The sequence below is a fragment of the Onychostoma macrolepis genome, chromosome 10, assembly GCF_012432095.1.
Source record: "Onychostoma macrolepis isolate SWU-2019 chromosome 10, ASM1243209v1, whole genome shotgun sequence".
NCBI classification, from domain to species: domain Eukaryota; kingdom Metazoa; phylum Chordata; class Actinopteri; order Cypriniformes; family Cyprinidae; genus Onychostoma; species Onychostoma macrolepis.
This window is the reverse complement of record NC_081164.1, coordinates 3,069,204-3,086,809: the sequence shown is the minus strand read 5'-3', so window position 1 is coordinate 3,086,809 and position 17,606 is coordinate 3,069,204. Positions and strand designations below refer to the sequence as shown.

The 17,606-nt window shown below is 35.7% G+C and overlaps 1 protein-coding gene across 8 annotated transcripts in view; it reads left to right on the top strand.

The window, feature by feature from the left end:
- The window catches only part of LOC131548507 (A-kinase anchor protein 2), a 100,626-nt gene that overhangs the window by 29,645 nt on the left and 53,375 nt on the right, over positions 1-17,606 (top strand). For all 8 annotated transcript variants that reach the window (XM_058789826.1, XM_058789824.1, XM_058789825.1 and 5 more), the window contains 4 exons: positions 520-600; positions 4,432-4,562; positions 16,828-16,942; positions 17,268-17,289. In XM_058789826.1, the coding sequence (XP_058645809.1) occupies positions 520-600; positions 4,432-4,562; positions 16,828-16,942; positions 17,268-17,289 (349 nt within the window). The remainder of the gene's footprint in view (positions 1-519; positions 601-4,431; positions 4,563-16,827; positions 16,943-17,267; positions 17,290-17,606) is intronic.

The following is a 17,606-nucleotide window of genomic DNA, read 5'->3' as shown; positions in this document are numbered from 1 at the left end:
TGCCTTAGCAAATATCACAAATAAAGCTCAAACCATAAAAAGGATTAGGATAAAAACCCTGAAAATACTTTAAAAAATATTTGTCAAGCAAGCTGCTATTAAAATCAGTTTAAACTCATTCCATGCACTACTAAGCTTGGGTGAAATAAGTATCTGGGTTTTGACTTTGTTTTCAGACTTGCTGAAGGTAATGACTGAAAATTAGTTTGACCAATAGCATGCAGGCATTGTGCATAATTGACCAATCGTGGCGTGAGGAGGTGGGATCTACAGAAAGCGATCAAAACATGCATATATGCATAAAAATCATGTATAAGGACTGCAGAGAGCATTTCAATAGGAAAACGAAGCCAAAAGCTGGACATGTTAGGAAATTTAGAAATCCCGGCCATGACAAATGGTCATCCTAACTAAGCTGATCTGTCTCATTGTCACACAAAATGACTTGTTTATCTTTAAAAATCTTTCAAAAGTACCTCTCAGTGATATAACAAAAAACTAATTATTTTATATTTTCAGGAAAAACGGAAAAGACAAGCCGAGATAGAGGACAAAAGAAGACAACTCGATGAACTTGTTCTACAACTTCAACATTTCAAGGTAAAAAAAAAAAAAAAAAACTCTTTAAACATCTCTGAAAGTTTGCACCATGCACCATTACAGCAAACTCATCATTCAAATGTCAGCTTTCAATATGTTTTCCTACATTTACATGTCAATGCATTGTGTTCTCCAAAATTATCTTATAGGGTAATTTCACACAAGAACTTTGATTTGGACCATGGAGTCCATTTCACATCAAGACTTTGGGTCTGATGTGAATTTGACCATATTTGAAATGGGAAATGAAGCTTCAGTTGATGCCATAATATTTGCATCTTTGTATTGCTCTATAACACATTTCTCATAACATCTTAACTCAGAATAAGTTATCTTTGGAGAGCAGCTTGGATTCGTTGCACCTCTTGCAGCAGACAAATGCCAATGTCAATCAGTGTGTGTTTTGAAGGTACAGTAAATCCATAGAGAATCTTCACTCCTGAATCACTGTCTAGCATTGCTATCTGCACTGATGATGCACACATACTAGTTGGACCTAAATAATACAATAGGTAAAGGGTACGGTGGAATCAAATTTGGATTTAGAAATTACTAGAGAAGTAATCTTCGAATTTTGGTCCTGATGATAATCTTTTTTTTCTCTCTGCGTGAGTCTGCGTCAGGGGAACATGTCTGAATCAGCTCTAGCAACACAAGAGTGTGTTATCAGATAGCCAGGGGTTTGCCTCATTTACGCAGAATTACTCTGTGGTGTTATCACCCGAATTTTATGGCAGTTAGTTTATACAAAAAACACAGACTTTGGTTTAAAGTCACTCATGAAAGAGATTTTGTCTAGGCCACAGGAGAGAAGGACTTGAGGGAAAAGAAACACTTATTCTCAATGACTGCAAAAGATTTGATAACGCTGTAGTACTGTGAGACTTTTGTAAAGAACGCTGAGAGACTAAAAGATAACAGCGATCACTTATGTTCCAGCACACAACAGCACTGATGTTAGCAATAGCTAGTCATATGTGCTAATTCTGGGCGATCTTAGGGTGAATGTGTATAGTAGTGAAAAGGAAGTGAATGTTTTTCGAAGGGCTGAATTCTAAGTGAGGATTTGACTGAAAAAGAGCAGTGTATACAGGAAAAGAGATGTTTGTTTAGTAGTGGGTGTAATCGGCTTCTGAGGCAAGTTCTCATCGGAAAGTACAGCTGCAATGCCTGTGATGTGCGTCTTTTGTGAGCGCCAACAGAAAGATTTCTATCTCAGTTGATTTTCTCATAAAGGGATGAAATACAATGTGAAATTCTAAACAAAGTCAAAAAAATGTATGCTGCGCAGATACTAAACAAAACTCAATTATTTATTATTTTTAAGTAAAGGACAACAGTCGGGTTTCAGAAGTAAAAATCCTATTCATTTTCTCAATCAACATCTTTAAGTAGTTGATAGTTTCTCTATCATTTTACATTTGATTATGTCATTTGCAGTGTTTAATGGGATTGTGATTGTTTCCTGTTAACATACACAGTCTTGTACCTTTGTCTTTTTGTTTCATTTTTACTTATGAATCCTGATAGTGGCTATTATGTAATTGTATAATATACAAGCATCCAACCATTACTGCAAAATAATTCCACAGGGTGCTCAAAATGAGACTTTGTGCCTCCCAGAATAGTTTTATTTTGCAATAATGACTGGCTGACCGTACATAATCACACTCATTACATGACTGCATTACCAAATAAATGAAACTGACAGAGCTATGTATGGAACTGGTGCCTTAGACAATATTAAACAGTTTAACGTATAATGCTATATATACTATATATTTGATGGCAGAATGCCACGATTGGCCAATTACAATCCAGTATCCCAGAGAGCCAAGCAGTAAAATGTAAAACAGCAGCAAACAAGAATGTAATGCAATTATCAAAATATGAAAATCTGAAAATGTTTTATGAATGTGCATTTAAAACAGTCTTCAAAGCACTGTTTTGAGTCTTTTGAAGCCAAACATGTGGTAATCCAAGATGGTGCTTTCTCCCACATACCTTCAGCAGCTTGTGAAACCGTCCTGAGTTCCTGCGGTTGACCTTCGTGGGGGTGATGACTAGGCGTAAGGGGTCTTGAGAGACCTCATAGCTCACATATATGCAGAGTCAGTTCGGCCACAGCTGGTGACTTCCTTAACAGCTGTTCATGCTGGACAGTTTATAAATGTATTCAAGTTTACATGAGAATGTGGCAACATGTGACATTTATATTCTGAACTTAAATGTCAAACAATGCACATATAAAGGTTTTTCAGTGGTAAGCCACAATCCGCACAATAATGAGCTGACTAAAGTATAAACTAAGTCCAGTTTTAGATTCAGCTTGTACATTTAGGCTACATTCTTCCAGCAGCAGAGCACTTTGGAGCGTTAAATACAGTTTACGGTGAAATATGGATTGACAGCTGCATTCTGTAATTGAATTGACGTAAAAATTTGAGAGCGTTGTGTTTTTTCATGTGAGGTTTTGGAAACTCACAGAAATGGACATAGTATTGCAAACTCACAGAAATAGAGATTTTAGATCCAGTTGTCTTCCACAGAGCTCTATCCACCAGTTTTGTGATCTAAATGTTGCAGTTTAGACTGCTAAAAATGCTCAAACCACAGATGGTTTGCTGGTCTTAGGTGATTTACTTTGGTTTAGCAGGTCTCATAGCCTCACAAGCATATCTGAACCCCTTTAAACTACAGGCTCACTGGAAACCCTTTAAACTACAGCCTCTACCTACTTTTCTGCAGGAAAAAAACCTAGATGCAGTATAACTCAGACAACTTTTATTTCTTTTTTACACAAATTACGATTTGCATGGCCAGAGTTTCGATGAAGAAAGCCTAATTTTCACACAATTTCTTGAGCATTATTATGTTATGACTTCAAAACAATTTTAAGATACTGCGAGATTTGAATAGGGATACTTTTTAACATTAGCGTCACATATACAGCTTTATATGTATGGGTTTTCTGACACAGTAGGTTTGCTTGGTAGTTCACGCGATACAGTGTTGCACGAATACCGTGAAACTATGGTTCAACAAAACAGCTCAAGCCTGCATAGAAGGAAGTTAAAATAGCACAGTTGCATCAGCAAATGCATTTTTGAACACGTATTGAACATGTTTGAGTGCCACTCACTGGACATTTCCATTGAAACTACTGCAAAAATGTGCAATACGGCGTGCAATATCGGTGTTGCAGAAATGTCACCACAAGGACATATTTTCAATGAGCCTGGGTTGCCTTTAAAACTAGCTAAGTCAGACTTGGAGACCAGCTAATGCTTTAAATGCTTACCAAAAAAAATATGTGAAGCTGTTGCTGGTTAGTTAAGAATTGATGGATGAACTCCCATCTCACTTGGGCTCGTTCATTGGATTATGTTGTTTCAACTATAATAAAATGTTCTGTTGTTTTGGATGCCACTTGTCAGCGACTGCCTTTTTCAATACAGCTAAAAGCCTTAAAAATACTGATGTATTTTGTCACAGAATGAAATGTCAAACTATCTTGAGCTTGTGTTCACCCTCCAGGCATTTAACCAAAAATAATTGAACTGCAAGTGCTAAAATGCTAACGCATTTCCAGGTTTTAGGACTCATTTCTGCAGCACTCTATTGTCACTCTTGTTACAGCCATTATTCACAGCTGTCATGAGAACAAAAAAGCCGATTGTCTCCTGCAAACTGTACATGATTGCTCAAGAGTCACACCTCTTGCAGTACTAATACTTTTGTCAATCCCAAACACCTGTGTGAAGAACACCTAAAAAATAACATCTGATTTAGATCAATGACTTGACCATAGAAAATCTTTCTGTCTTACAGTCTAAAGCCATGAGGGAGAGATGGCTTCTGCAGGGGACACCAGCGGTGCCACAAGAGGAAGAGGAAGGTCGGAGGAAACAGGTCGAGCAAGATGAACTTCACGTCAAGACACTAGAAGATGCCATTCACAGGTACAGTAATGTATTTCTGATGAAAAATAACACAGCGTTTACTGAACACTTTCCACTGATCTCATCTTAGAAAATAAGGGATGTTTTAGGGGTTATATGTTTATTTCCTGCAAAAGCATCCATTAAGCAACCACTGTCCCAAACACTGGAGTCATTTCCTCCGGACTTCAGTGGGATCTGTATTTCTGCTCAGCTTTGCTTTTAATTATGAGACTTCAAAGCTGCTCCCTTCAAGCTCATCTGGTAGACGTATTTGAACCTCTGCAGATGCCATTTTAAGGTTCCTCATATGGGATGCATTGCCAAACCAATGCGTGTTTCAGTCCATTGCTCTGCAGCAGGATATTTTGACAATCACACAGCACTCTTGCTTCGAAAACAAGATGTTGTGACTAGACAACCACCTAAATCATGCGAGGAGCGGTACACATGATACTAACCATGGCTGTAGTGTAGGTTAATCAACTGATATGCTTGAAGGTAATCACTAGCAAAATTGAAACACACTGAGAATTTGATATGCAGTCTGATAGAAAGGTATGCATAAACAAAAAAATGGATGCACATAATCATAAAGGAGACTGACTAGTGAAGTCTGACAAAACGTTGATATTGGCTTGAGAAAGCCTGTCCAGAAAGTTTGAAATAGATTTAATGAGCCCTATTTTAACGATTTAAGCGCATGGTCTAAAGTGCAAGGCGCAGGTGCACTTAGGGCGTATCCGAATCCACTTTTGCTAGTTTAACGATGGGAAATACAGTCTGCGCACGCCTGCCGCATGGTCTAAAAGGATTGTCCCTATTCTCTTAATGAGCAATGGGTGTGCTTTTGGGCATAATGTGCAATAAACCAATCAGAGTCTCATCTCCCATTCCCTTTAAGAGCCAGATGTGCTCGCGCCAATTTTCAGGCGCAAAGACTGAACGCATCTCCAGAGAGGAAACGGAGCTGCTTGTGCACGAGCAAATAGGTAGCCTAATTCTGATACACGCAATGACTATCTATCATGACATGTAGGCATTTATATATATACATACATATATATATATATATATATATGTAGCCTACACAATAATAATTGTTTACATTGTAATCCTTTAAGTTTTAATATTTGGCATGTTTGTGTGCTCTTTAAATAACAAAAAAATTATTGCACCATTGACTTTAGACCAGGTTGCAGTTGGTCAATGGCGCGGTATATTTCAGCTGTATCAAAATAGCAAAGCGCCAACAATGCGCCTGACCTCGTTTTCAGACCAGCACACCCATGAGCGCACAAATGGCCGCAAATGCATTTGCTATTTAAACAACATGGCGCAGGATGTCAAAATGATAACTGCGTCGGGCTGAAACTAGCAAAAAACACTTGCGTCGCACCTGGCGCCGCATTGTGCCATACGATAGGGCCCAATATCTTGAAGTGTTCAGATAGACAGATTCATTTATGATTTTTGCATATTACAAGTTTGCTTTTAGTATGTTCGAACATAAAACCATCTAAATCATGCAAGGAGTGCTACATGTGATACTAACCATGGCTGCTGTGTATTTTAATCAACTGAATCAAATCACAAACAAAACTGGAATGCATTGGAAATTTACAATATAAAAAGAAGGCGGGTTATGCATAAACAAGAAACAGATTCGCATAAGAATATACTAATAAAATAGCTTTCCATGACTGTTCATTAATTGCACATCCTTTCCATTCATTTGGTGCAGAAATTCTCATGGCTAAGGCCCAGATCACCAACTGGAACAGTAAATATTCCAACAATAAGTGTCGGAACATTGAAATATTCCAATATAACTGCTGTGAAAATTGGCATTCTTGGAAACCAAGTTTGTTTAATTGAGGTTTAATGTATTATGTGTTTTCAGTTATTAGTTGTTGTTGGTTTTTTTTGGGGGGGGGGGGGGTTTAGAGAAGGCCTGGAGGGTCTTTTGATTTCTCTCATAATCTGTTTAAAGGTTAAAGTTGAATGTCTCAAGGCCTCTGAATGTTTGATGAAACCAGCAGGAGCAAGTCTTGCCCAAAGAGACTGGTCATCTCAAGAGTTTGAAATGCTATTCGGAGGACTCGCTGGTTTTCTGGTTTTGAAGCAATCAATTGTTATTCAGTTGATTCAAGTGAGCTGTGTGGGAGTGTTTGGAAGATGTTTGGATTTTGAAAACTCATATTACATAAGTTATGTGCTACCTTTTGGTCCTCAGAAGTGATTATGTAATCAGTTGTGATTGAAGTGGATGATGCTCTTATGATCTGTTTGACAGTAATAAGTGGATGCTCTGAATTACATCATCGAGTTGATTGCTAATTTACTCTTCCATGATGTCATTCATGAAACATCCAATTCATTGTTTAGATTTTATTACGTCTCTAGGGCGGGTTTCCTCTCTGCACAGGATGTCGTCTTTGAATTTTTCCAAGGGTAAACAAAGTGGCATCATATCTAAAATGATTTACATCACGGGGTGGAATCTTGATCGTGGATGCTAGCGCAGGCCTAATGTGTGCAACCAATGTTGTACTTTCTGAGTTATTGTATATCTGTGATGTAAATTAGTTTGCACACATTTCCGACAGTTATTTCAGTGTTTTCAAAAACTATAACATTAAAAAAAAAGGTTAATTGAAATAAAACTGAAATAAAAATAAAATATAAATATTTGATTGAAAAACTTAAAACTTACTGGAATGTTGTCTTGGAAGGCAATTAACTGTTATTAAGTCTGAGCTTAAATTATGGTTAAATGATTATGATTTTGACTAAATTAATTAATAAAATACAATACTAATGCTAACTATCAATAACTCTAATAATCTCTAAAATCAGTCAAATCAGTATTCAACACTTGGTCAGCATTTTTAATTATATCACTGTGTTTTTTTCACACTTGGTCTATTATTATGGCATCAACTACTTACGATAAACCTGCATCTAAACCATAAGAAAACAAACAGCGGTTGGCCATTTTACATGTCAATTAGACAGTCTCTTCCTATCTGGTTCTTGTCCAAAATAAGCAGCAATTTGGACCAAACAGTTTGCATATAGTTCAGAGTTTTGCTAGGTGAGGCTAGTGGGCCACAGATACAAACATTGAGAACTAGCCATTGCACTGCTCACAGACTTCATCAAATAATGTGAATAATGGAGCACAAAACCAGTATCTGAGTTTGCCAGAACCTTCACTGTCAGTGGTGACCCAACAGGTAATTTTTCAGTCTAGACTTAAAGTAATAAAGCATATTTGAGTTACACTCATTGTCAGGAGGATTATTTTAAGATTCCAGAAGAAATGTTTACCTCCTGTAGGTTTTCTCTCCCAGTTACTGAGGTTTTAAATCATTTAACATCAGCACAATTTGCATTTACTCTCAATTATGGTTATTTTAAAAAAGCAAACGTCCTTGGGCTGTGAGCTCACATCTGTCATTGGAAGGGTAATGTAGTCAAATGGACAGTGCGACTGTTCAGGTCATTGTGCGGCTGTGCTGGCTGTGTGTGGCAGGTGATATTTCCTGGGCTGCTGGGTGTGGGTGACGGGGCAGGGGAGACTCGCACAGAAATCTCTCTGTCTGGACGCTGGGAGGAATGAAGTGACAGAAACGCCTCTGTGGCAGGAGTATGGAGACTGAGGGAGTGGCTGCTGGCTATTTCTGTACCCTGCAGAGGAGATCCTCCAAAATAAATGGGCACTGAAGACTCTATTTTTTCCAGAGTTGATAAAAAAGAATGAAGTCTTCAACTTTCTGTATATGTTACCAAAGAAATAGTTAATAGTTGTATAGTTAATAAATAGTTAATCAAAAAATGAAAAGTTTCTGAAGATTTACTCACCTTCAGGCCATTGATTTAGATCAATTTGTTTCTTCATCAGATTTGGAGAAATGTAGCATTGCATCACTCTCTCAGCAATGGCTGCTCTGCAGTGAATGGGTGCCGTCAGAATGAGAGTCCACAGCTGATAAAAACATCACAATAATCCACAAGTAATCCACACCACTCCAGTCCATCAGTTAATGTCTTGTGAAATGAAAAGCTGCCTGTTTGTAAGAAGTAAATACATCACTAAAGACATTTGCACTTTAAACTGTCACTTCTGGCCAAATCTATAACACTTAAAAAATCCATCTCCTGTTGTCTCTCACATAGAAATCCACCCACATAGTTTTTTAGAGCTGTTTTGGACTGTTTTGGCTTGTATGCTTGATTTATGCATATTTCTCTCCTGATTCAGACAAGATGACTTCCTCACTTCCTCACAAAAAAAAAAAGAAGCAACAGTTTAAAACTAAAAAAAATAATAATAATGCTTATTTTGTCACTTTGTAGTCTAAATAAGAGGATTGTGAGTGGGAATGTGTTTTTAGACTGCACTTGCACAAGTCTGACTGTCAGCAGACCAAACAGCATTATTCACAGATGGCTGTAATTTAGAAATATGCAAATATCATCTTAAACAAATCAGCCTAACTGCTACATTGCTGTATCACAGTGAAAATGCAAAGCATGAGGTTGTGCCTGCCTGCTTGCTTCGAAAAACAAAAAAAAACAGAAAAACTATGTCAAAGCATTGAAACTAAGCTTACGGTAAATGGTTTTGGCTGTAGCGCTGGTGGTTTTAACTATAGCCTGGGCTGAACAGCAGTGCATCTCTTGCCAGGGCAGACTTCTCCTAAAAACTTATCATTACAGAAGACGTCTCAGCCACTAAGTCTAAAGTAAAGCTCTAACTACCAGGCTTTCCAGGAAAAATGTGGCGTTGACATGATACTAACTCACTCATAAAGCACCTCCCCGACACATCTGCACACGCACTGTTTATACAACTGTGTGATATGAGCTCCTAATATGATGAAAAGAAAGTGTAAGGTCGCTCCTCTTGCACTGGAAGAAAGAGAGACATAAAAATAAACATTACATCAAGGTTACAGATAAGACTGACTGGTATTACCATACCGAGACCTCATGAGCTACTGAATTTCTTCCTCTGTTTGGACTGAATCAGTCAGCATGGAATATATTTCAGAAAGTCTTTGGCCCAGTGTGTTATTTTGGTTATTATTGAGATATTATTATGGTTTTTATTAAAAATGCATTTTAATATTTACATTTCATTTAAGCTTTTTTTTTTTTTTTTTGTCATTTCTACTTCCACTACTTAAATTTTTATACACACTACAGTTGTTTATACTGTTTATATACACTAAGTTTGGAACAATTAAAGGACATTTATAATAGTAATAAATGTTTCATGAGCAGCAAATCAGCATATTAGAATGATTTCTAAAGGATCATGTGACACTGAAGACTGGAGTAATGATGCTGAAAATTCAGCTTTATATCACAGCAATAAATTACATTTTACAATATATTACCATATAAAACAGTTCTTTTAAATTATAATAATATTTTACAGTATTACTGTTTTTTTCTGATGCCGTTTAGGTGAGCATAAGAGACTTCTTTGAAAAACATAAAACAATCTTAATTACTCCGAAACTTTTACCAGTAGTGTAGTTTTTGTTAATTTTATTTCAGGTTTGGTTTTAGTTAATTTAGTACATCAAACTAAACTAAATGAAAATGAGAAATTGTGCCTTGGCAGCAAGTTTAGGAATTTTCATTATTTTATTTTATTTTAGTACTTTAGTTATCATTTATTTTATTTTAACGTTTTTACGTTTTAGTTTAGTTTTAGTTAACTGTAATTCTTTCATGTTTGTTTGTTTTGTGTGTGTGTGTGTGTGTGTGTGTGTGTGTGTGTGGGTTTAGATCAGTACTATACATCGTGTGTTATTTCATTTTATACCTGTTACCTGGAGCACTTTCATTTTCTTCAACATTTAGCAAGAGAATATTGAGGTAAATTTATGCATTATTTTGCTGTCAACAAAGTCACACATGGATTCATTTTGCCATAATGAGCGTTGCCTTAGAAACAAGTCATTTCTGAATCTGAGGACACCTCAGAGTTGAATCTCCATGTTGTCATCTCATAATTACGGTAGCGACAAAGATGCAATATGAAAACTGGAGAAGTCCTAGTGATTTCCCTTACAGACATTCAGATTTGACATCTGTTTAACTGGACAGGAAGCAATCAATCTCTGTGTCGTCATGGGAACAGGAGTTGGGGGCTCTACTGCTGATGAACTCTGGCTGAGTACAGGAACATCACTGTCGTGAAGTGTTGACCTCACACCAGTTTCATAATGATTCTAGCCAAGGTTTAGTAAACATGTGTCATAGATTTTGGAATGATTACAAATGTGTGAATATCACAAAAAAAAAAAAAAAACAGCTCCTATATTTCAGGGTTGTATTTCAACCCAAAACCAGAAGAAATTATATTATGCATGGGACAAAATTAAGCCGATTTTAAGACATTATTTTTAATAACACATAATAACTGTAGCACATTCTCACAAAACCAGTCATAAGGGTCAATTTTCTTAAATTGAAGTTTATACATCATCTGAAATCAGAATAAATAAGCTTTCCATTGATGTATGGTTTGTTAGGATCGGGCAATATTTGGCTGAGATACAACTATTTGAAAACCTGGAATCTGAGGGTGCAAAAAAATCAAAATATTGAGAAAATCGCCTTTAAAGTTGTCCAAATGAAGTTCATAGAAATGCATATTACTAATTAAAATGAAATTTTTATATATTTATGGAACATGAAACATGATCTTTACTTAATATCCTAATGATTTTTGGCATAAAAGAAAAATTGATCATTTTGACCCATACAATGTATTGTTGGCTATTGCTACAAATGTGCTACTTATGACTGATTTTGTACTCCAGGGTCACTTATTATTATTATTATTATTATTAATATTATTCAGCTTGCTCTGCTGAACCCTCAAGAGGGTATGATGGTAAAACATGCTGCTGCAAGACAAAAGGGAACCTGTAGTAGGTCTAGACAGGTGGCGCTGGGGAGGAGGAGGGACTAGAAAAAGGCTAGCATAGATAGAAAGAAGCGATTGATTGGCTACAGAACCGGAAACAAGACAGCCAATCAGCAGCATGGAAGACTTTCATGACTGAGCTTATTTATTATTATTAATAACATTGTAGTATTTACTTGTTATTGATAAATAACACAGAATTTACACGAAAATGTGCAGTCACATTAGCAAAATTTTGGTGAAAAAGGTCTATTCTTGTCAGTAGAGAAGTGATGAAGAAGTCACTTTCAAACCAAGGAACTTTTCTGTTGGTCAATACAGCAAATTCGCATGACAGTTTGAACCCATTGCAAAATTTGCGTAGGAATTTTTTGCCCTCATGCAAAATTCCTATTGCATATATTCCTATTGAAATGACTGGATTTTTTTTTTGTGAAAATTCACCAGACAACAGTAAATGTGAACCATATGCTATTATTTATGTAGTTTATTAATTTAAGATGATTTAAATAAAATCATACATCATAAAATCATTGTATTACAGTATTTTCACTGTAATACAGTAATAAAAAGAATCACTATTGAGAATAGTGGGAATAACCAATAGGAGAAAGTGATGCACACAGTCAGGAAGCGTGAGAAATGATGCAGGAAGTCAGCGGTGGGTGTGAGGCCTGTATGAGCTCATCCAGACGCAGCACAAGATGCACTCTTGACCTCTGACTGAGCTTTGGAAAAAGAAAAAAGGGGAAAGTCTGCTTTTAAATGAGTCATGGTCAACACCCATCACAGCTTACAGGCATGGAATAAAGTGACTGGCACCTCTCTGTGAAAAAAAAAGGCTTTTCTACTTACTGAAAAAATAACACTGAAATATTAAATAACTGATAAATCTGCTTGATAATCATTTGGTTCAAATCGAACTTTTCACACTATACTGAACAAACTCTTGTTTTAGTTATTTGCACATGGAAGTCCTGCGTTAGCAGTTATTAAAGAAAACATATAGCTAGTGAAAGGGTCTTGTGTGTACAATCACAACCTTGTGTGCTCGCACAATTATAGCTCACAGAAATGCTCCATTCATAGTTGTGGATGTTGATGTTACTGTGGGACTGATTTCCTGTTTCTTTTTTTCCTTAACTGACATAATAAAAGTCATCGTGATGCTTTCGTGTGAGTTGTGTTTGTTCTGTCAGAGCTTTGGACATGAGTCACAAACTTCATACCAAAATATATACATCCAGAAAAATCCAACAAGATGTTTTATAAGAAAACACAGTTGATGAATATATTTTAAGCATGAAATATTCACATGAGTTTAGTTGTCATCTGGAGAAGTTCTTACATCTCAGTAAAGGTTTTGAGTCAAAATTCCAATTGCAGGAATGTTTTCTCAGTGGTTTGTGGTTTCAAACACATTGTAAATCTTTTTTATTTTTTTATTTTATTTCTCCAAACTTATATTTAAAATGAAATCATTCTATTTTGTAATACCTTTTGAACAAGTGAGCACAATAAAAGAGTCAACTTTGCAATGAATGCAATTTATGTTGCCATTTTATTAATTACAGTTGATTAATTGCGGTAATTTACTGTAATTATCTAATCAGTTTCTTTAAACTATATTAAAAAACCTTTTGTTTCTCTCTCTCTCTCTCTCTCTCTCTCTCTTTCTCTTTAATTTTAAATGTGCATTAAAGCTTTTAAGTAGCCTTAAATTATGTCTTATAAAACATCTATTATGGCTTTGTTCCTTTAATATATCATATTTATTCAACGTTATATGAAAGTTCAATATGTGTTGAATGGACTGTCATAAATCTTTTGGTTACACTTTATTGCAAGGTGTCCTTGTTACAGTGTAATTATACATTTAAGTTCTGAGTAATACTAATTTACTACATGTACTTACTATACGGTTAGAGTTAGGATTAGGTTTTGGCTTTGGGGTACTTGCATGTAACTCTGCATAATTGATTAAAATAAAGTATTACCAATCTTTTTTTGCCTGCCCAATAATGATGTAAAATCTTTAATAAAAGACTTGAATGTGCCTAAACAGAAAGTACATTTCAAAAATCAGCTGCAAACCCTACAAAATATTCACTAGAATAAAAAGTATTCGCGCTAACACGGTCTTCCTATATAAAGTATAATATGTTATTTATGATTATTGATAATGATGTATAAATGCTTGAAGAATATATAAGCTTGTCTAAGACATTAGTTAGTCTTGCCCTTGCACATCTCGAAACATGCTATAACATGATTCCACCACTAGAGGGCCTTCAAGACTTGGGTCTTTGACTTAGCTTCGCCACTCTTGTGTTTCCTGAATCTGTAGTTTTGTAAGGAAACAAGCTGCATTTTGATGGTCCCCTTTAGAAACTCTTGACTTTAACTAACTTTGCAACTACATGTCAACTAACTCTCATTAGAGTATTGGTAGAGTGATAGGTTTAGTAGGATAAGTTGACATGTGCTTGCAAGGTTACTTAGGCCTATAGTAAAATACCTGTTGAAGACCATCAAAATAGAGTGTTAGCAGATATTACACAGACATACACAGCTATAGCTGACATGTAGTTGCAAAGTTACTTATAGTTAGTAGAATGTGAATTAAAATAAAGTTTTGATATCTTTGAAGACAGCAGTCTGTTGGGTACAAATGAAGTGTGTGTGTTTTTGCTCACATTGATGGTACTCGTGCCATCACTTTCTCTCCTGCTCGATTGTCAAATAGTGTAATTTGTTGCTGTGTGTTTCCTCTCTTTTGAGCTCCACATCATACTGTGAGCCTGAAACATGTCCCGACCTCCTGCTGTGTGTGTGTGTGTGTGTGTGAACTGGTATATATGGTTTATGAGGACACAAATCTTTATAATAACATGGGTACTACAACGTGAAGGTGGTTTATGAGGACACTCATTTATGTCCCTGTAAACCAAAAGGCTTTAAAAACATACTAAATGGTGTTTTTTTGAAAATCTAAAAAGGCACAAAGTTTCCTATAAGGGGTAGGTTTAGGTGTGTGTGTGTGTGTGTGTATGTGGGAATGTCTGCACTCTTGAGCATGTGTGTGTAGTTGAGACTCATCGTTAGACGCCTCCAGCTAATTGTTCTTCACTGATCACTAATTAGGCTTGAACCAATACAGAATAAATACATTCTACTGCAGGCAACCCCTCATTACCGAGCTATGATTAAAACACACAATTGTACTTGTTGCCCACAGATGTTAAAATAGTTCACCCACAATGAACTCAACCTCGTGAAAAATAAGTGTGCTTAACTGTATTGTGAACTTGTAGTGAATATCAAATCTTAAAAGTATTTTTTTTTTTTAAACATACTTGCAGATAATATAATATTAATAAAATAAAAGGCCACTTGAGTGCATTTAAATAGAGTATTTCATCGCTGTTTCTTAACACACTTAAGTACACTTTTAAAAACTGCACTTTGTAATAATGTCAAATTTAAAGTTTAAAGTACATACAGTATATAATCATTGTTTTAATAATCATTTGTTATAGAAGTGCACTTAAGTGCAAATATCACATTTGAAGTTAATATATTTCAAATGTTCTAAATTGCAACTTCATCATTACCAATGTGTAATTACAAATATATTTTAATACATGAAATGTTTCAATAGAAGTGACCTAAGTGGGCCAAAAAAGCACTCTAAAATTAATTAATTCGAAATGGATTTAATATGAATTTAAACTATAATACATTTTCATTTAATTGCACTTAAAATGCAGTTAAGTATATTCTTTTAAAAAGCTTATTATTTCCATAATAAGTACTATTTTTAAGTGTACTTGTTTTTCACAAGGGACCATGTTGTTTCAACCCCTCTCCTTTTCTCATGAAATAAAAAAGAGATGTTTTACAGAATGTCTAAGCTGCTCTTTTCCATAAAGCATACTCATACGGTTCAATACTGAATGGTTCAATTTGTGATCCTTTTTTTCTCTCTCTCTTTTGGTGTTTTACAGTCTTTGGGAGCTGGGACCTTCTGCCTAACATCTCTTTTCAAGGTTCACAAAAACCAAATGGGCTTCCTTTAATTGAAATTGATCTTGAAAATCAAAAAACAAGTTCAGACAGTGCCACATGTTGATGCATTAGTGGCCATTCATTATGTTTGTATACATAGATAGCACATGTCCTTTTGTAGAAGGAATTTTCATCAGGAATCGTGGGAAGGCTCCTTCTCTTTTGTTATTGTAGACCACGTAACCTCAGAGATCCAAACAATAGCAGGAAATTCTCATGGGCGGAGGCAGCGAGGTTCCTCCGCCGGCAGCTTCCTCATTGGCTGCCAGCATTCAGAATGAGTGAGAATGTAGTCCGCTGGGAAAAGAGGAATATGCATCGGTTAATTGACACTGAAGGGATGTGTCTCATTCATTTCCACAATGTGCGCACACGACTGCATTCCATGCAGCGATTTCACTCAATAGGCAGCACATCTGTACGCCTGAAAAAAAAACAAAAAAACACTTTGAGTTCAAAGCTGTGACACAGTAAACAGGAGATTTGGATTTGTGGTTCTCATTTTTCATCAGGGAATAAAGAGCACTGATTTTGTTTCCTCCATGGAAGGCAAAATTATATTTTTAGCAGAATGTCCATGCTGCTTTTTTGCATAGAACAAAACTGGTTCCAAAAAGCATAAAGGTACCCTAAAAGTAGTCCTGCATTATATTAGAAGTATTCTGAAGCCATGTAATAGCTTTGTGCTTGGGACAGAACACAATATTTGTTATGTGTACTTGTAAATGCATTACTGTTCAAATGTTTGTGGTCAGCAAGATTTCAATTCTATATTTTGTTCAGCATGAAAGCATTAAATTGTACAGTAAATACATTTACAATGCTACAAAAATGTGGTCTTTCAAATAAATGCTGATCTTTTGAACTTTCTATTAATTAAAGAGTCCTAAAAAATGGTTTCCACAAAGATATTAAGCAGCATAACTGTTTTCAGCTTTGATAATAATAATAAATGTTTATTAAACAGCAAATCAACATATTAGAATGATTTCTGAATAATCATGTGACATTTAAAAGATATTCATATAAAACCCATTATTTTGAATTGTAATAATATTTCAGAATATTATTATTTTTTCATATTACATTAAAAAAATCGCTTTAAAAATCATTACAAATCTTGTTTTTTTGTACACTTCTCCACCGGTCTCTGCATTTCTGAATTTATTTAGCATTTTCTAAATAATTTCATTCATTTCATTAATTAATTAATAATTAAATTTATTGTGTGTGTGTGTGTGTGTGTGTACGTGTGTGTGTTTGTAGATTGGAATCAGAAATCTGTCTTTTGGAGGATGAAGAATCACAGATATCAGCTAAAGAGCAAGTTCTCAGAGAGCGACTGCGGGAAACAGAGAGATCTATTGAAGATCTACAGAAGGTACCTGACCCTCATAACAGAAGAACATACAGTACATCAGAGTGGCCTCAGAAAATGAATGGACACTCTTCAGCCACAATTAAAATGTCCGAATATCATTGCATTAGATCAAATCTGTTTGTGAACACTAATTATTTTTGCAATGCTGTTTGCTAAAAACGGTCATGCAGAAATTACACACTTCAGCTTTAAGGGTCTTCACGATGTAACAGTAATGCAGCAATTTAAGAAACATTAAGGATGAAAATGTAAGAAAGCAAAAGCATGTTACAGTAGTACAACGTCATCTTTTCTAATCACACCGCTTCTTTTTTTCTATCTACAGAGTCTTCAGCATCAAGATGGAGGTATGGAAGTCATATGCACCAGTATTAACATTTTGTCCTGTAGTAACAAACTCAGTCTGAATACACATAGACATTCAGACCAAGTTCATGGACATTTCTGTAATCCATCGGATGTTACTTCCAAGGTAGCAGCGCAATGGTAGACAGTCCCTCAAACACACATGCCGTCTGCCTACATCCTTTTGTCGGACAGAGGGGTCCAACTTTAGCCTCTTGGACCATTTCCCTCTTGCCTCAGCTAGACTATTGAACTCCACACATATGCCAGTGACTGTACTTTGTTTACCCTGATCCACCTATTCATAGGGAATCCCTGT